The sequence below is a fragment of the Caloenas nicobarica genome, chromosome 3 (assembly GCF_036013445.1).
Source record: "Caloenas nicobarica isolate bCalNic1 chromosome 3, bCalNic1.hap1, whole genome shotgun sequence".
Lineage (NCBI taxonomy): Eukaryota > Metazoa > Chordata > Aves > Columbiformes > Columbidae > Caloenas > Caloenas nicobarica.
This window is the reverse complement of record NC_088247.1, coordinates 60,599,037-60,619,032: the sequence shown is the minus strand read 5'-3', so window position 1 is coordinate 60,619,032 and position 19,996 is coordinate 60,599,037. Positions and strand designations below refer to the sequence as shown.

At 38.2% G+C, this 19,996-nt stretch overlaps 1 protein-coding gene across 1 annotated transcript in view; it reads left to right on the top strand.

The window, feature by feature from the left end:
- The first annotated feature begins 5,094 nt into the window (after window positions 1-5,094).
- The window catches only part of AHI1 (Abelson helper integration site 1), a 96,098-nt gene continuing 81,196 nt past the window's right edge, over window positions 5,095-19,996 (top strand). The window contains exons 1-5 of the mRNA XM_065631138.1: window positions 5,095-5,237; window positions 10,149-10,220; window positions 11,085-11,206; window positions 17,862-18,472; window positions 19,019-19,170. Coding sequence (XP_065487210.1) covers window positions 10,211-10,220; window positions 11,085-11,206; window positions 17,862-18,472; window positions 19,019-19,170 — 895 coding nt within the window. The 5' untranslated portion in view covers window positions 5,095-5,237; window positions 10,149-10,210. The remainder of the gene's footprint in view (window positions 5,238-10,148; window positions 10,221-11,084; window positions 11,207-17,861; window positions 18,473-19,018; window positions 19,171-19,996) is intronic.

Sequence of the window (19,996 nt, the reverse complement as noted above, 5' to 3'; positions counted from 1 at the left end):
ATCAAGACAAACGTATGAGTTAGAAAACGTAGAATTGATAAAATGTACATGGAAACAATGGCTAAAATAAATATTAATTATGCATTGTGACAGGGTAAAGATATATAAAAAGCTTGCCAAGCGAGGATTCTTAAAAGAACTCTAGAGATGGGGATAGAAGGTTGTAGAGCTACCCAACACTACAAAAAATGAACAGGTAGAAAAGTATCTTCAGTCAGTTCCTGGTGTTTTGCTCAACAGAACAGGTAGAAATGGGAAAACAGACACTTAGATCTTGTCCATGTTGAGTATCTCAATTGCAAGATTTTTTTTAAACTACATAAATCTTTACAAATAATTTTTGTTCTTCCTTTGCGTGTTACTTAAGGATGAAAAATAATGTGTTCTGCTCATTCTGCTCTCAATCATCAAACCATTTAGGTGCTTAATTAGTCATTTTCTTCACTAAGTTTCATTCTGAGTTCACTTTACTCAGAAATTTATCTGAAATGTCAACTTACACTGACTTCTAAAACTTGTTTATAAACCTCATATGTGACTTTGCCATAACAGGGTGTTTAAGTCAGACAAATTAAAGCTTAAGTTTTTATTTTTCCTGGGCAGATACCAAAATCTGACTATACTATAGTACTAATGTATCAACCTAATAAAGGCAGAATTACCTATTAAGTCAGTGCCCATCACTGTAGAAATAAACTGCATGTTAGGTTGAACACAGATAAAACTGAGATTCATTTTATTTGGTCCCAGACTCTTTCGCAGCAAAGTGAAACCCAGTCAAAATTTATCCCATCTTTCTTGGAGTTTGAATAAATTTTAAAAGTCACTGCAAGATATCTCACTTTTGACTGCTATTGAGACGCTCAAGCCCAAGCTGCTCTCTACAAAAAACAGCTCTTTCATATGCATTGGCAAAGTGCAGCACAGTCAACTGGAGCACCTTGAGTCCACTCTGAAAGACAGACTCTTGTATTTGAATACAAGTCCAATGTGTCATTATCCCTTTGCTAATCACAAAAGGGATGAAAAATTTTAATGGTTTTGATATAAAAACTGCAGAAAACAGAATTTTTTAAAATATATTTTGCAAAATTGCTATGAAGGCAAACAAATCACGTTGTTTCATTTACCTCTCAGTGAAGCTCTAGCAAGACTCTACAGCAGAATTATTAGAAACAAATAATACAAACGTGCTACAGCATATTTGCAATGGAACTATTAAAGTATTTCCCAAGCTAAAAAATGGCAACTCTTTTGCTGGCAAGAATAGCGATTCTTACTCAAGAAACCACTGGAAGCAAGGAAAGAGAGGAACCTTAATAAAATACTGAAGGATAAAATATCCCGGTCAGATAAGCAATGATGATTAAAAAGATGGGTTCAATGGCTTTGAAAAGAGAGTTATGAGAATTTACCAAAGGACTATGAACTAAAATCTCCAAACTGACCTGCTAAAAAGCTTTTAAAAGACAAGACACCAGAAGAAACAAATCAATGATTACATTTTGAAATAAACAAAAAAATACACTTTAAAGAATAAATTAATAATCATAGGACACAATAGGGAAATTCAGGAGAGCCAAGCTCTCATGATTATTCTTTATTAAAGCATATTGTATAGCTGATAAACAGTACAAAAGAAAACAATGTAATTAAAATGGATGCAAAGATGTACTAACCATACAAGGGGAACAATGGTATTTTGAAAAGTTAAAAAGCAATAATGCTGCACTTAGTTGGAGGCAAATTCTAGCTCCAATATCCATGTTTCCGGAATACTTCAGAAAAATTGGACTTAATGACACGTGCTGTTACACTGCCATCCTGTGGCAAGGTACTTGCAGCTTTCTGTGAACATAATACAATTTTCCTGATGACAACCTGCTTTCAAAAAGACAAGACAACATTCTTGTTCTGAAGAGCTGAAAACATCAGTACAGATTTGGTCAAACCTTAGGAGATGTTGCTGAAAAAAAACACTAACACTTCTGAAATTGCAATCAAAATTTTGCTTCAGAGGGGTCATTACCCCATTGCCTGGAAAGACAATTTGAACCTACAGCTTCTGCAACCTAGTTTTCTGGCAGGTAAAATGAGTTTAGCTTATTCTTTTCCTCATGTTATAAAAATATAACAGATTATTATAAATAATCTAGTATGTTGAACATATTGGTACATAACCTGAGATATGAGAGAGCGTTAGATGTGATCCCCCTGTTAATATAGCCCATGTAAAATGAAAAATAAAATAACTGACATGAAAACTCACAATCTTACATTTCCTGTTACTACCAGACCCTAGGACTGTGCTACTTCATAGGTCTAGCTTTACTTCAACTCTCTGTATTAATATGACAACTAAGGCTTGATTTTCTTAAAACACTTAACATCCTATGCTAGAAACATCTTCAAATAGAAAAAAAGTCAATTTCTTTAGACATTTTGCTCGATTTTAATACAACCACCTTTTGCTCTGGGCCTGCAAGTAAAGACTGTAGCAAACTGTGAAATAACTCTTCTGCATTATAGAATTTTAGCTTTAGGAAAACTGCCACCCACAATAAAGTGATAAACAGAAGAAAAAAAAATCCATGGCAATAATTGTTTCTCTAGTCAGGCTAACACTTCAATTTAAGACAATAACTACGGCTCAACAGAGTCAATGAGGATAAAGGACAACTTTAAACACATGCAAAAGTTCTCTTCTGAGAAAGGACTAAGTACATTCTGTGCTAATGTACCCCCCTGAACTAAAGGCACTAACTTTAGGAATAGGGGGTATGTCAAGGATTGAACTAATACGGAAATCTTCTAATCTCAGAGTTACAGCTCTCTGAGAAAAGGCCACAGAAATGTACAGACATTTATATTGCCAACATCTACATATTTAGGGAACACTAGATTTCCAAAATAGTTAGACCTTATAAATTGCTTCCAAAGCACTAGAAATTTGGCATGCAAGGCAGAATAATCTCAGGATGCACAGCATCTCACACAATTGGTTTCTATTAAAGAAGCTGGTGATTGACTCCAAAGTCATTTGGGGATATTTCTTCTTCTTGTCATTAAAATTCTTCTGTGCTGCCCCATAAATTACTCAAGCTGCAACTTATATCAAACAATCAGACTGTTTGCTCAGAATAACCAGTAACAGAAACTGAATTATATTTGACTATCGAAAGTAACCCACTGATCATTTAAACAAGTTCTGGCAAAATATCACTGCATCTTTAGAGCTAAGTTGCCCAATTATCCATGTCCTGTTTTCATTTTATACACTCAAGTGACACCTAGAGGTTGTCCCTTGCATGCGAGAGATTTTACCCTTTTGTTGAAAGCTAGGCTCTGCCAAGAACCTTGATCCATTCATCATCATTCTGGAATTCCTACGAGATTTTAAGAATACATCTGACATCTACAAACTTTCTACCTATATAGTACAATATGCCCAAGAGCTATCTTCTTTTTTTCTTTACTTGTATTATGCCAAGGCAATCCTGCACCTGCCTTATCATAGAGGAAATAACCCTACCTATCAGTTGAGAGCATGCACTTGAGAGAGGACAGGTAAGTACCAGGAAGAAATAACAGCATGTCACAAATACTTGATAAGCAGGGAAACATGGTTTCAGAACGTGTATTCTTCTGGCAGTCAGTGTAACTCTTAAAATCTGAGGGGCACTACACTTGACAACTGTGAATGTCATTATCACATTATGACAGGCATTAGCTCACCTCTTGGTTGTAAAAATAGCACACAGTCAACTGAAGGCTAATTTTATCCAACTTCAGTTCTGAAAAGAGATGGCCCCATTCATCCAAAACCTGCATTAATTTCTTGAGCCTTCTACTGTTTGAAGAAACTTTGATATCTACATTTTTTTATTGAACATGGAAGAAATGCACAAATAGTTCTTCCATACTGTTATGCCCAGAGAAAAGAAAAAAACCCACTGCTTAAATTAGCTACTAAATCAGACAGGAAACAAGTTTCTGGAGTATCTGCATAGCGCCAGGTCATTCTTTTGTGCTGCCATTTGCAAAAAGCTGATGTCTATTTCAAACATTTAATAGACACTCTCCTGACTTCAACCAATGCCACTACTCAGACTTCATGCTTCTGCAAGCAACTTACTTAGTTTGAGCTCAACAAAGCTGTACTACACTTTTGCATTTTAAGGGGATGCTCCCTGAAGGCGTCACGTTTCTAAAGCTTTCAGTGTCTTTTTTCTAAATTCCAGTTTCATATTTTCAGTGTTTTGTAACCAGTTCATCATCCATGAGAGGAAAGCAATCCTGCAAACGGAGCTGGAACACAGAAGGAGGTACTGCTGAGGTAATTACTGCGATTCTTCTGTTCTGTAAAGCACGTTGCCCTGTCTAACAGCACCTAAGCAACGCGCACCTCTGTTGCACTGGGCAGCCTCTCATTTCCGTCGTGCAGTCAACGTAGGGGCAGCGGGAGGCGGTCAGTACCGCCGGCCCCTTTCTGCGCCAGTAACCCCCCCTCTGCAGGGACGGCCGCTCCGAGGAGTTTTGTTTTGGCTCCCGTCCCCCCCAGCTCCGCCACACACCACCTGCCCGCAGGCTGTAGCGGGCCTGGCGGCGGGCAGCGCTGCCGCGCCCCCGGGTCCCCCTCACACGCCCCCGCCGGGGAGCGGCGCCACCAGGCCCGCGGAGGCGCTGCAGGAGGGCCCGCGCAAGCGGCCCGGGACGCTCGCAGCCGCCTTCTTTCTTCCTGTCGCCAGGCCCAGCCCCGCTCCCGCCGCCTCAGGGCGCCAAGGCGGAAAAGCGCGGCCGCCCAGCCCCTCTACGGCAGAAAATCGGCGTGAGGAGCGCCAAGCCGCGCATGCGCACACCGACCGCCTGACCCCGCACGCCTCCTTCGTCTCGACGGCCAGTGCCCCTACTGCGCAGGCGCCCTGCGCACAGCCACACCACACACCCCTGCAGCCCCGTGGCTTTCCGGCGGGAAAATACACGAAGGTGCGCTGGCTAAACCGCCCCGGCGTGAAGCGCTGCCCTTGCGGGTCCTTCGTTCCGGCCCCTCCTCCCCCGCTCTCCTGCGCGCATGCGCCACGTGCGCTGTTTCCTTGGCAGCTGCGATTGTTTTCGGCAAAACCACCTGCGCGGAGCTGCGGAGGGGGAGCGTGGCGTGAGGAAGAGACCACTGGCGGGGGGAGGCAGGGCATCCGCCGGCTGCCCGCGGCGCCGCCACGGAAGCGGACGGGCCCGACGTGAGTGATGCCTCCGCGCTGCCGAGGCGCGGCGGGCGGCGCGGGAGCGGGGCCGCATCGGGCCGGGCCCGTGTCGTGGGCAAGGAGGCCGCCTGCGGCCGAGGTCCCGCCGGGCTCTGCCGCCGCTCGTCCTAGTGCGCGGGTCCAGAGGCGGGTACGCTGAGGCACGCCTCCCCGCGGCTGTTCCCTCCCCCGCCTCCCCTTTCCATCTTGCCGGCGCTCCCCTCTCCCGCCGCCGGCCGGGGGCTCGGCAGCCGTTAGCGCGGCCGTTGGCGCGGGCGGCGCGAGGCGCGCGGGGAGTGGGCGGGGGCGGCCTCTTCTGCCCTGCCCGGGCTGCGCGGGGAGCGGCGGGAGCTGGGACCCGCACCGGCGTGGTTGCTCAGGGCAGCCTGGCGGGCTGCGCTAGGGGCGAGCGGAACCGGCGGTCTGGAGCCCAGCGGGGCTGCCGGCCGCTGGTCTCGGTGCAGCGCGGCGGCGTGAGGCAGTGCCGCGTGCAGCTGTTATCCCTTGATTAGTGTCTTCTTTTTTTAAAAAATTTTTCCTCTCTCGGCACAAGGTCTGTACTTTACTCAGTTGAGTTTGCAAGGCCCGTTTATGCCCCGTGGCACGCGAAGATCGAGTGCTTCTCCGTGTGTGACATGTGAAGCCCCAAAGCGGTGATGCCTCCCTCGCATGCGGAATGTGCATCTGCACGTTAATGCAGTTAATCCCACTGCTTAGTCCAGTTACGGGCTGTGCTGGGATCGCTCCTTTGCATCTTTGTTGTTTACCGGTTTCCCTCTACACAAAGCAAATTGCCCCTTTAGAAATAAAAACACTTAAAAGGGTCTCTTGATGAGAACCCGTTTTCATAATTATGACCTAAGATAAGGCAGAGACTTAAAATGTAGTAAACCAGGTCAGCTGTATTTCCTTATACAGAACTGAAGTCCGTGGTTTTGCTCTCAGGACAGACAGAAACTGTTTTCAACCTGACTAATGAAAGGTGCCAAATCTGGGAAAAAAAAGACAGTTACTCTGAAGCTCAACTTTGTGATATGTTACTATTAGAACACACAGGTAGGTAGCACCAGCTTTTTAAACATCCTTTTAAATTAGTGTAAACGCAAGATTTTTACAAGCAACATCTAAACTGGTAGAAATCTACTGTACTTTTAGTAGTGTTTATTTGACATGCAAGTACATAGGCATTTACATGGTAATAAAAAGGCTGTCAGTTTTCTGGACTTTAATACTTAATTTTAATGAATAAAACCGACTCTTTTTTAATGTCACATTTATCTTTAGTCCACAGGAACAGATCCAGCTTAGTGTTATTTTGCTGTATAATTCGGAGTAACAGCTTTCGCAGATCTTGAAGTAGTGATACCCATAGATAGCTGAATTGGAAACTTACTAGTAAACCGCAAGATTTCCCACTATGATTGATCTCATCTAAAAGATGAGATGTAAACAAGGCCCAATGTTCTACTTGTTTTCAGATGTTGAAGATTACATTCACTTTTTGCAATTAAAAAAAGAGAGTGATTTAGTTCATGAAAATCCTGACGTGCAATTTTATTTTGTCAACTCATTTTCCTAAATGGTCCTAATTAAGTAGGGAATGTGTTGCTTCCCATTGTGTAATACGGATTCTGTATGTTCTGCTGCATTATAGGGTAGGTTGTTTTTCGTGTTTTGTGGGTTTTTTTTTTTAATTTAACGATCAGTAAAAGTATTTTTTTGTTAATAGTGGGCTTTGTGGCATTTTTTGCATAGAAAATTCCTATATAATATAGGCTGCAGAATGTTGCAACTTAATGAATATGGTAAAATACTGTGAAAATAGAATTTAATGTGGTGTAGAATCATATTTATAAATACAGATGGAATAGTAGAGAAAAGCAAATTAGATTATTTTCAGGAAGGTATGTAGTAATTCTTGGAAATTTGGGTTTCATGGTTTTGTTTTCCTAATTATTCCTGACAGCTGGAATGTGCCACTGTTCCAAGTATGTATTTTTGTCATTACTGGATTGTCCTGTATTAACTGAAATGGAAGAGAGCAAATCTGATCATGCAAAAATGCATTTTACAAGATTAATGTTAATGATAACTGAGTTTATTCAGGTTGGGGCACTGTGGTTGCTGAACTTTGATACGTGATTAAATCTCTCCTATTTTAAGGTGAGATTACACTGAGTAAACAGCCTTGTTCTTACCCTTGTTGATTAATGAGCTGTATTTAGACCAGTCTAATAGTTGCTTTAATACACCATGTCAAAGGTCATGTAGTTTTAAATTGGAAATGTGTGTAAAATAATAGCACTATCATTAGAGGACTTCATCTCTTAGTTTTGTTGCCACAAGAGGATATACTTGTACTGAATAAATAGAAGTAAATAGAAAATAATGTGCTGACTGGTGAATTGGGCAAAGGTATGCATTTTTATGAAGAGTGCTGGTAGACATGAGGTGAGCCTAGACTTTGGAAAGGTGTTTGTTCCATTATAAGCAAAAGTATCTGCAAAATTAATTTACTTATATTTCTTTTTGCGATGTGATTTATTTAACCTTTTACCATAAAATTATTTCCATACTTGGAACAGGTATGCACTTATTTTGCTGTTGTTTTGTTCTGTATTGTCTCTCATATTTTTGTTTTAAATTTAAGAGCACTTCAACATTCTGTTTGTTATTTGTAATTAGTTGTTCTGAGGGGTGCTTGAAATCACTTAACTAATCATGAGACCTTTCTGTGTTCTCGCAATCCTCAGTGAATAATTAAAATGATAGAATTTGTTATAGTTTATAACTGTATTTCGTTTTCTGCTCTCAAATTCTAAGTATTTTCTAGCCAATTGTGAGTTGACTACTTGAAAAGCAGCACTTAATAACTGTAGTACTTTTTAAACAGCCTTTTGGTATAACCAAATATAAATTGCAAAAGCAGATTTATTTTTCAATAATATTTTCTGGTTTTGTTTCTTATAAAAAGTGTTATTTTTAACTGTTACTGTTTTAGTCGTGACAGCAAAGCTTTGCTTTACGAGTCAAAACATATTTTGGTTAGAGAAAATATTGCTGCTTTGTCAGTGACATGATGAAGGACATTACAGAAAAAAAACTTTTTTTTTTCCTATGAAGTTCCTCCAAGTCATCCTTGCTCATTTCAAACATCCTTACCTTGTTAGATACTTAATATAAATGCTTTGCTTAAAACGTGAAATAAACTAAGGACACCTGGCAACTGACTAATCAGCACTTCTATAATCCCAAACCAACCCTAGCATTTTGCCTTTTTTTTTTTTTCTCAGTTGGGTTTGGTTTGGCTAGCCAGCTGACCAAACTACTGTAAGTAACAAATGTGAAATGACCTGAAAGTATGTAGCCTGTTGGGGACAGGAAAAGAGCAAGTAACACTGCCAAAGAAAGATGGGAGGGATCTGAGACTATGGTAGTGCAGGTGCTTGGGGACCTAAGTGTACCCTTGGCTCTTTTCTATGCTGGTAAGATATGTATGCCCAGAAGTGATTTTTAGTGTTGAGCCCAAGTGGTAGGTTTGGCCCATTTTGATGCTATTAAACTCTCTCAGCCCCAAATCAGAGCAGCTGCATGCAAACTGTGTATTAATAATAAACCATACTAACTTCTGAATGGTACCCAGGAACTGCTTGAGTGAGTGTTGGGTGGTTTGGACCAAAATGGTGCTGAGGACAATGCAACCATATAGCGTGTCAGTATTTAATGCTACGTCTTAATTCATTAGGATAGATGTAGTCTGGGTGTCCAGTGAATGTGAGCGAGTGTTGTCTGACAGAAGGTGTTATCTGGGGAGAATCTGGAGCTATCATCCGTGGGCTATCGTGGAGATAGGTATGGTAGTTTATTGCATGGAAGGCTAAGGGAACAGAACACATTCATAAAAAGCTGGGTTTCATTAGTTCTACTGTTTACAAAACAGCTTTTTTTATTAGAGTTTTTTGTAAAACATTCTTAATTTTCTTGATGAAAAGATAAAGCTGTGTGATATTTTTATTTGCCTTCAAGCTTTGTTTGCATTGCATTTCTAGGCTTTGCTCTACAACCAGCAGGGCATAACATGTTTTCTTTAGAGAAATGAGTTTCATGTGATTTCTTGTCTGCTTTATGTAAAGTACAAATGCTTTATGTAAATATAAATATTTAGAGATTTGTAATGAAGTTAAATTTGCTGGCAGATTATTAACTTTGCATTGAAAGCTATCAGCTGGCTACAATATGACTTCCTTGATAAAATCACAGAATCGTAGAATCCTTTCAGTTGGAAGAGACCCTCAGGATCATCAAGTCCAACCATAACCAAACTGTAGCACTAAACCATGTCCCTAAGAACCTCGTCTAAATGCCCTTTAAACACCTCCAGGGATGGTGACTCCACCACTTCCCTGGGCAGCCTGTTCCAATGCCTGACAAACCTTTCCGTGAAGAATTTTTTCCTAATATCCAATCTAGACCTTCCCTGGCACAACGTGAGGCCATTTCCTCTTGTCCTATCACTTGCCATGTGAGCTGATGCTGTCACGATAGGAACCTGATTAGAAAGGCTTCAATATAAAAGGCTTCGTGGGTCATTATTATTTAACCTGTAGGGTTTTTTAGAAGACTGGAGGACTACAGTACTGAACTATTTGGCTGTTGCCCAGAAATACAGTTAATTAAACTACAGTAGTGCTGGTTTTTATTTTCTTTCAAATAACAAGTATCAGATGCTGAGAATCCTGAGCTGAGATTTGATGGCAGTAAACTTCTGATTTAGCCGAATAGTCTAGAAATAAATATTTCCCTAAAATACCTGTACTCATCCTTGATAATAACTAGCATGCATTCAGTTGTTAGCTTAAAACCTACGAACCAGTTATGTTAATGAAAGTTGTTAATTACTTTAAATAGAATGGTGAATTCTGAGGAAGAAGCAGCTGGTTTGTTAAGCCACTTCTAACTGAGGACTGAAAATGCCAGCAGGTAAGAATACTTTGTGTTTGATTTCCAATACAGATTTTATAGTCAGAACTAGATGCAAATGATAGGAGCTACTTCTATCTATACATTTTTAATCCTGTATTGGCTCCATTTTGAGTCTGTGTTTATAGCTGATTTTCAAAGTGTGAATTTTTTAATTTTTTGTTTTTTAAATTTGAGGACTTTTGAAAAATTGTAGTTACAGTGGCAAATATGCTGTCACTGAGGATTCAACAGACTTTTTCAGTGGTGTGCCAGATTGCATTTTTAGTTCTTTAGCTACAAATTAAGCATTACCTCAGGGAGGTTAGAACACCTACTGCTTCAAGGGTTGAAATGCTGCTGAGGGCAGTATCATGATTCACAGAAAGGCAAGGGCTTTCAGCTCCAGCTGATTTCAGATTTGTGCAAGCTCCTTCCTCTTACAGATCTGTCTCACAGTTCCAGACCCAGTAAGAACCCAGAGCTACTGCTTCTCCTGGAGACAATGGGTCACCTCTATTATCAGTGTGCTGCTGTTCATAAACAGTGAGGACAGTAATCTGTCCTCTGCTTTGGCCAGCCCAAGTTTTGTGCTGATCCTGATGGGTGCGTTCTTCAAAATGTGCTTTCTTCAGGGAACAGAGTAGATGGTGCCAACTTCAGCAGCAAGTAATAGCCTGGTGTGTTTGTACAATGTTGCTGAGTTGTCCTTGTGTGGCTTATGTTGTCAGTGGAAATTCCAAACTGAATAGTAACTGAGTTTCTTGTTAAACTTTCCCTGATAAAATAATTCTTGTCCTTTGCAATTTTAAAGAATGATTACGCACTTTTTTAGCAAAGGTGATTATTGAGCTAGTGAATCATACTCTAGATTTCTTTTTGCAGTTGAAAGTGAGGCAAAGGCAAAAACCAGAGTCCGCTTCGAGGAAATCTTCAGACGTCACGCTGGCCTAACAGACACAAAGAAATCAAAGAAAAAGAAGTTCAACTCTCAAGAGAATATTGTGGTGAGTTTGAACACATGCAAGCTTTGTTTGGTTGCCTTCCTTAATGGAAAAAAGATGAGGAAAATGTATTGTAGAAAGGAGATGTAAGCATTAAAAAAAATAAAGTATAATGTATATTTCTGCACTTATCCTCTGTTTTTGATGTGGCTTTAATTTGTTGTTTGTGTAACAGCAACACATCATTGTAATTTGGAGGTATACCAAAATGATGTAGAATATAATACTTGCAAAAAGAAAGTAGTACCTGCAGGTATGGATTCATTTTTTTTTCCATTCACATTTTTCAGAAAAGTTTTAATATTTTAAAATTCATTATTGACTTTAGTGGGAGTTTGAGTGACAGAATAGTAGAATTATGGCTGCAAAAGTATTTAATTTTGAGAGTACTACATCTGTGTAATACAGATGCATCTGTGTAATAGATCTGTGAATTGAGAACTGACGAGAATTTATAATAATATTAGAGATGGTAATTAACTTTATTCCATTTCCTAAAAATCACTGCTATAAGAGTTTACAGACAGTATTGAAACTTATTTTTCAATTAATCTCAGTAATCAGCATGTTTCTGCATGTGCTGAACTTTGCGTTTGAGTGCTCTCATGTTTACATGTCTGCTTAGGCAGTACATGTGTGTAAAGATTTTGGCCTTAGCTTGTGACTTGCAGATTAGGAATGATTCTGTCACCCAGATCTTATTGTTAGATGACATTTTTGGTTGTGGCGTATCTCATTAAAAGATCCTCAGAGATTCCTCTGAGTCATAACTTCAGATTGTAGCTTTTTTCCTGAACAGAAGGATATATGTTTATAAGTCGTATTTATACCAATTATTGACGTATAATGTTTGGAATTTCAAAAGAAAGCAATTTGCTTAATAGACAAATGTTCTGGTTTTTTATTTTCTTCCTGTTAGGTTTTATATTTCCAGTCTTTTTTTACAGTTGCATCCATACCAGATACTGGAAGTGAATGTTCATTCTTTAATACTCATTTAAGACAAAGGAGTGGCACTTTATATAATATCAGAATTTTACTTGTATTTATTATATATAAGTATGTTTGGAATAGTTATATTATACTTAGCATTGCTATGCTGAAACGTAATTTTGTCTTTAGACTGACAATTTGAAATTTATATTTGTGTCTTTTTTTTTCCTTCCTTGAAGTATGTAGTATTTAGTTAATAGTCTGTACAAAGAATCAGCATGATGTCTAAAATACAGCATAGACTTAGAGGATGTTTGTTTTCCTTTTTTTTGTTGCCATATGTGTAAATACAAGACTAGATTCTTCCTTGGTTAGGTTTACTTTTTGATGAAATATGAGTTTTTAAAACTGTACTTTGTAAGTATAAGTATTTTGAGCACATAATTGTATGTTTGTATGAACAACATATTAGTCATGAATATTTTAAGCTTATTTTGGTTTTAAAATTGTTTTCCATTCCAGAAGGCTCTGATGTAAACCACTGATGTTTTGGAGTTACGTAGAAACACTTAAAATCACAGTGAACTGAATCCAAAGTCAGTGGTATACACACAAATTAAGAAGCATTTTTAGAAACAGTGTGGAAGCCTAACTTTATAGTTTTGTTGGAGCAATAGGTTTTTATCAATCAAAGCACTAAAATACTAAGAACTTGAGGATAACGTGTATTGAAACATAATATTGACTATTTTGAATATTTCCTTAAAGTGTGGCAAAGCTGCAAGAGCTCAGGTTGGTATTTTCCATGCTGGTTGCATTCAAGTAGGAATTTCTGTAAAAGCTTCAGCAAATAACCAGTTATTTCTTCATAGGAAATGGAAGTGTGTGGGAGAGGAAGAGGTGGTAGATTGAAGAGGGCGGCTGGTTTTGTTCCAGTTTTCTTCACTTTATATAATTTAACTGTACAGAGTTTCACGTATCTTGAAGTAATGTGAAATTTATCAGTGATGTTGTCTTTGTGTCATGCATTTGCCCTAAATGGTCTCCCAGGTTTGATCAGAAACAGATCATGGTTGAGGGCATATTTCCACTGGAAATGTTCCACTCTGCTTCCTTCTTGTGTCTTTACTGAATCTAGTCTTTCTTAGTTTAATAAAAGCTTTTCCATTGTAGTCCACTGTTTCTTTGAAACCTGAGTTCTGGAGCTGCAGGAGGTTGGTGTGTTTTCAAATGACAGAAGGAGATGCCTGCCCACTTGGCTGGAGAAAAGGGAAGCAGCCTTAGTGGGGAAAGGCTGATGATGGCACTAGGGCAGGATGAGTTTGAAGTCACACCTGACAGGAATGAGGGGCTTGCAATGGAGATGGAGATAGATATCAGCTGTGGCCAGTGAAAGGTCTGCTTTGTTGTTCAGTAGCCACAGGTGCAGTGGATATGAGGCCTGTAGGCATGGCTGAAAAAAACCCAAGCAATTGGAACACAGGCAGAAAGTGAATTTGCTATTACCACTTCCAGGGCTAACACTCACAATATTTGTTGTTGTTTTTTTATCAGTTGTGCCTCCTACTATAAGTCGTTAGAATAATGCAAGTCTCAGACCTGGCAATGTCTGGATTATTTTGCCCATATAGATCGATCTGTCTAAAAACAGCATGAAAATGATTAAGTTTATTTGGTTCAATCTAAATTTCATGGTAGAAAAGAGGATGTGTAACTAAGAAAATGTCAGTGGAAAAGCAAGGTACCTTTATGGAGGTAATAATTTATTCCCTAGACTGTAGTCTGACCAGCTTGTGATATTGGGATGGGCACGTGTTGGTAACTAAGGTTTTGTATTCAAGGTAGGACTGCAACAGATTTATCCATTTGAGGCTTTTTACTTCCTACTTCACTGAGTCTGTTTCTTCCATTTCTTCATAAGGCCCTGGAAGACAGGTTGGAGTCTGTAGTTTCATGAGGGTGCAGGTAATAGGAGTCTCTCTCCAGGCTTTCAAATTCTTATATTCTTTGGAGTAAGATGGATGTTTTACAGGTTTTTTCTGACTAATTCAGTACTTTAGCTTCTGTTGTAGATGTAAAACATAACCTGTGGAGCTTTGAGGTTGTAGAATTTTCCCAGGGTCTTTTCTCATAGCCTATTTTTCTTCCATAAGCTGACAGGTACTGAATAATTGTTGAGATTTCTACTGTTTTTTAGTCCTTTGTTTCTTACATTTAAAATAGCAGAACTGTTAGTACTTGATTATATACTTAACCTACACATTTTCTCAATGTTTTCTGTTAAAATTTGGTGAATCTTCTCCAAGCCCATCCTATCTGTAAACTGAAGTTCTTCTAGGTTTGAGCGTCTACATTTTGCAGTTTTGTATGACCAATGGTGGTAAAATTGGTTCCCTAGTGCATTAAAATTTTCTTAAATGTCCCACCCAGCTAGCCACCATCACAAGTACATGCATTACCAATTCAATTGTAAGTAAATGGTCTCTTACAGCCAGTACATATCAGCTCTTCAGTAGGCTGGCAATGTCCATTCCTTATTTTTCAAGGTGTGTTTGTAGTATGGGAAGAAGCTCAGGTAACTCTGTAAAGCTGGTTATCTGAGTTGCCGGATACCCTCAGCAGAATCACTCTGTGTTTCCAGGTTCCACTCACGCATATTTGAGAAGCCTTTTTAAAAAGGTGTAAGATGATGAGGTGTTGTCTCTGCTGTCAGCTCTGGAGCACAAATGGCAAGTGATGTGCCCTGGGATTGGCTTGTTGTGGTATGAGCCTTGTGTTAGCCCACCTGCGTATATCTTGGCTGGTGCCCATCTCTTGGCTCCTGTCAAGCCAGTAATGCAAGCAGGTCTGTTCTTGGGGAAGTTCTTTCTCTGCCCTGGTGTAGTAATGTGGCAGCAGAGGTATTCTGAAAAAGAGCCTTCTCTGTTGTTCCAGTGCTTTAAGCTGAGGAGGTCAGGTTCAGGTCAGTAACCCTCTGGAGTTGCTCCAGGGACAGGCCTATCCTCTGAGCTGCTTTTCTAGCCTAACCGCTTTTTCTAACTGAGTTCAAGTGTGTTTATATAGAGACGATTGCCCTTAGTTGATCTCTCTCAGTCCTGCATTTCAGACAGAGAATCTATACCAGTATCCCTGCCTCTGTCTGGGAACTAGTCTGGCTTTTATGAACCTCTTGGCTTTTACTTTATCTTTCCTATCTGTTTAATTACATCATGTAACTACAACATGTGGAAAAAGTGGCTTGAATTAAGATCATACAGGCTACGTATCTGAGGAATTTGTGTTTGAACTGCCGAAGCAGCTTTATGCTGCCTGCAGTATCTACTAGTGTTCTTGGAATTTGCTGTAGTTTGAGATTGTGGGTTTTTTTCATTATGAGGATATTCTGTATTTTTTTCTTCCTCCGAGTAAATTTGCTATAGTTAAGTGACTGCGTGCTGCTAATATTCATGACACATATTTGTGGATGTATGTGTTTGTTTGTAGGCGTAATAAATAACAAGTTCTAGTAAATATTTCAAGTATGTTTTTGCAACAGCTAGTTTTCTTTTAGGAAATTATTCTGGAATATCAGAGTTATTTTAGGAACTCTTGAACAAGTCAAAGATGAGGGCTTTTTTTTTTTAGGATTTCTCAAATTATTCTACTTCTTGGGCTTAATGGATTAATGTTCTGTCAAAGGCAAAAATCAGTATGACCTTAGCTATTAGTCACTGTCAGGTCTTAATTGCAAGTGTATTTTAACCTCCATTCCTTATACTCTGCAGTTAAACCTATTCACAGAAATGCAGATAAGGAAGTGGACAACACATTAGAAAGCATTATTATTATTAGTTTATACAAAGCTTGTTGCTTTATTTTTTTTATTCCTCTTACTCTGTTCTGTAATTCAAGTTACTTATATGAATTCTTCCACATTCTCTTAAATCATTGACTTATGAATAAAGAGGATATCTATTTAAGCAAGTAAAAAATGAAGGTACAAAGACAGGTTTCTTCATGATTTGATTTTGAGATAGTTTAAACTATTTTTAGACATAGAATGCTAAAAATAAAGATATCTACTGAAAAGATACATGAATGGTTTCAGATTTTTCTGGTGTATTGGATAAGTATACTTGCATGAAATTCTAGATGCTTTCTTTTTAAACTCATACGTTATTAGGACAGTGTTATTGAATATGTAGCATTAGTAAGTCAGTGCATTTGAAGCTTTGTCTCTACTTTCAGACATCAGCTTTTATTTCTGGTTTAAACTTTGTATATTCTTCTTGTCACGCTGCTTTTATTTGACAATTTTCCTGTGGAAATAATAAAATACCTTGATTTCCACACCCCCTCCCCCCGCCCCCTTCTTTCCAGTCATGGAATATTATTCTTGCAGGTGGGCATTTTTAAGTCAGGAACCATCCTCCAAAGCATGCTTGCCATTGCAACTTCATTCTCTGTTTTTAGTTCTTATGGGCTCGTACATTTTGGTGATCAATTGTTACACATGTTGTTCCTTTTTAGAAATATTTGAGGCAAACATGATTCTGTAACTGGGAGAAGTGTCCCAGCTAGAAGGGATGATATCTGTATTTATTGAAGGAGGAAGATGGTCTTGGCAAACTAAAGGTTGTATGCAGATACTTATATTTTCTCCAACTTATTTTTGTTTGCTTTCTTTGTGTTTTAACATCCTTTCTAATGTTTCATGTGGAGACTCCAGAAGGTTTTATGTGAGACAACAGAGTAAATGAACCTCAGAGACTTTATAGAAGTTCCATTAAGGAGCAGAGATCTGTGTGTTGAGCTTCTTACAGAATTAGGCCTTGGTTACATGCTATGTTGTTTGGAGTTATGATAGAATCATAGCATGGTTCTGGTTGGAAGAGATCTTCAAAGGTCACCTAGTCCAACCCCCCTGCAATGAGCAGGGACATCTTCAACTAGATTGGGTTGTTCAGAGCCTTGTCCAGCCTGGCCTTGAATATTTCCAGGGATGGGGCATTATAACTTCTAGTAACCAGGAATAGAAACCTGAAGGAAGGAGGGAAGTTTACACTATGTTTTCTAAAAACACCAAAAATTGGCAGAAGGAGTGCACAGACAAAAGCATTAGCTGAAATTTATCTTAGCTGTTTTTACTTGACTGGTCTTTAGATCAGCTCTTGCCATTCCACTAAGAATAATGTGTTGTCGTTTTTAGGGGTTTTTTTTCGATTTTCTGTTTTAAAAAAAGTCTTAATGGAAATCTGTTTTTCAGTTTTAGCACTTTTTAATATAATTTAATCGTCAAACTTTGGCAAGCAACTTTCAGTAAGAGACTGCAAACAACTGAGCCTGAAGCCTGTCTCTAACTTGCATTTTAAATGGATGAAAGTATTTGATTTTGTGCTGCATGTAATCTTCAAGTCTTCCATAGTCTAAAGCAATTGGCATCTGCTTATGGAGTAGATTTGCTGTTTTCTTTTTTTATCAGACATAGATGAAAGTAATTTAAAAACATACTGAAACAAAATTGGAGATGAAGTGCCCAAACATAAAGTGGTTTGTGGTTTTTTTTCAGTGTGAATATTCTATTGCCTTTCAGTCAGTCACTTCTTAATTTTAAACAAGAAAATAACTAGATCTTTGATTTAATTTTATTTTGTGTGATGTTGCTGAAAAATAACATAAAGTACTGTGTGTATCCTTAGAACATAATTTTTAGTACAAGTATGTTTTATGTTTTTTTCATTTATAGCTTGACACCTTTAGAAGTAATATTGATCTAGCTAAGGAAAGTGTGAATGATGAAGCAATTATAAACAACACATATAATCCTGAAGAAGAGAGTCCCCGATTTACAAAAAATAAAGTGAGAGAGAAAGCCTCAATTGCAGAAAAAATAAACAATGATATTGTTAGTGGAGAGGAGAACGAGCAACCAAAGTCTAACAAGAAGAAAAAGAAATCATTGTTACAAGAACAATTTAATGAGGAGGAAAATTTACATGAGGCTAAATTGGAGAGTTTTGAGAAGAAAATCAATGATTTTCCAAAGAAGAAAACAAAAAGTAAATCAGAAACAGATGTACTTCATCAAGAAGGTGACAGAAAGATGAAAAATTCCTTGACTGAAGCGAGAAATGTGACTGAATTAGAAGAGGAAGAAGAGCTAATTCGAGCCTATCAGTTGCATGTGGCTGAGAATGAGGCAAATGCAATTAAAAAGAAAATAAGAACGAAACTTAAAGAACAGATGTCTGAATTTACTTCCAGTGTTCAAAGCTATGAAGTTGTGTTGAACAATGAAGTGAGCAAAAAGAAGAAAAAGAAGAAAGAAATACCCGTTTTAAGTGAAGCTGAAACAAGGTACCATGATAAACATACTGTGTGTCTGTGAATCTTAAGCAAAATGTTTCATTTTCTTTTAAGATACGTAGAAGCTTTCTGATAAACTGTTCATATTTTCTAAGTGGTGAACTGGATTACCAAATACTTTTTTCAAAATGCCGTCACAATTAATATTTAACTCACAGATTCTGTTTAACTTTTTTTAAAAAAAATCCTGTTACTATCAGATTTTTATTTTCTGTGGAACTTACTCTTAATTAAGATAATTTTATGCATTTTTTTGTTAGTGATGACTGATGGCCCCGATCCAGCAGAACAGTATTAGCTTAGCCCTATTCACATGAACGGTTATTCAATTAGCTGGAAATTACAGGGAAAAGAAGGAGAGAGAAATAAAAAGGGCAAGACACTAATGCTGGAGGGTTGTTTTGCATTTTCTAGATGCACAGATGATGAGCTGCAGAACTAAAGAGGAAATTTCAAGTGGATTAATAATGGTAATGAGCAATTGCATCCATATATGCAGTAGAATGCAATTGCTGATGGTAACCCATTACCTTGCAGTGCAATGTCCCTTTCTGAGCTACAGCATCATCCAGCAGAAGATGGCAATGAAAATCAGTCATTGGAAAGAGTATTTACATCAGAAGGACAGGAACTGGAGGAAAGCATGGAAAAACCTAAAGCAAAGAAGGTTAAAAAGAAAACCAGAAAAGGTCTGCCAATAAAATGTTAGAATTGCATGCTGCTTTGCTGCCTTATCCAAATTTGTTTTGGTTTGCTTTGCTTTGTTGTTTTTTTTGTGCTGCTACAGTAATGTTTGTCCATAGTAGTAATACAGAAGTTATTGAGCTGTTGAAGTTACTTATGTTTTAGTTACTTAATACTATTTTTGTTCTTCCAATTCTGACACTTATTTGTAAGGAAGTTGATTTGATGTATCAATCTACAGGGTGTTTCAACAGGTGGACCCAATCGGTAATCGTGGTGTAGTGGAAATTGGGTCCACCTGTTGAAACACCCTGTAACATCTTGAGAATTCATTAACTGTAAATAGTTTTAGAATTGATAAATAGTTTAAAAGTGGGTTTTTTAAAGCACGATATAACAATATTATAATATATATACCACCTTTACAGTGTATTACTTAGATATATGTTATAATAATCTTTTTATCATTTTATAATTTTTATTTATTTTATGCTATCAAGGATGTATCATCACTGTTTTAGCCTCATGCTGAATTCCAACATAAGGAATACTTTTTCATGCAATGCATAGTCAAAGCAGATAATTATTTGGAGGCCAAAATAAGAAATTAATTTAAAAATGGAGATCACAAAAATTGCAGAAGAGTAGGTCTTTTGATATCAAGTATGGTGGTCTCACTGTAACTTGTAAATTAGAAAGTTCTGAAAACAATGTTCAATAAATTCAGGGAAAATGCATATGGAGAAAGCATCAGTTTCTTCTTATCTTGTTTTTCATACTTTCCTTAAAAAACCAACCAAACAAAAGGTACTATAGGCTGTAGTCCAGATC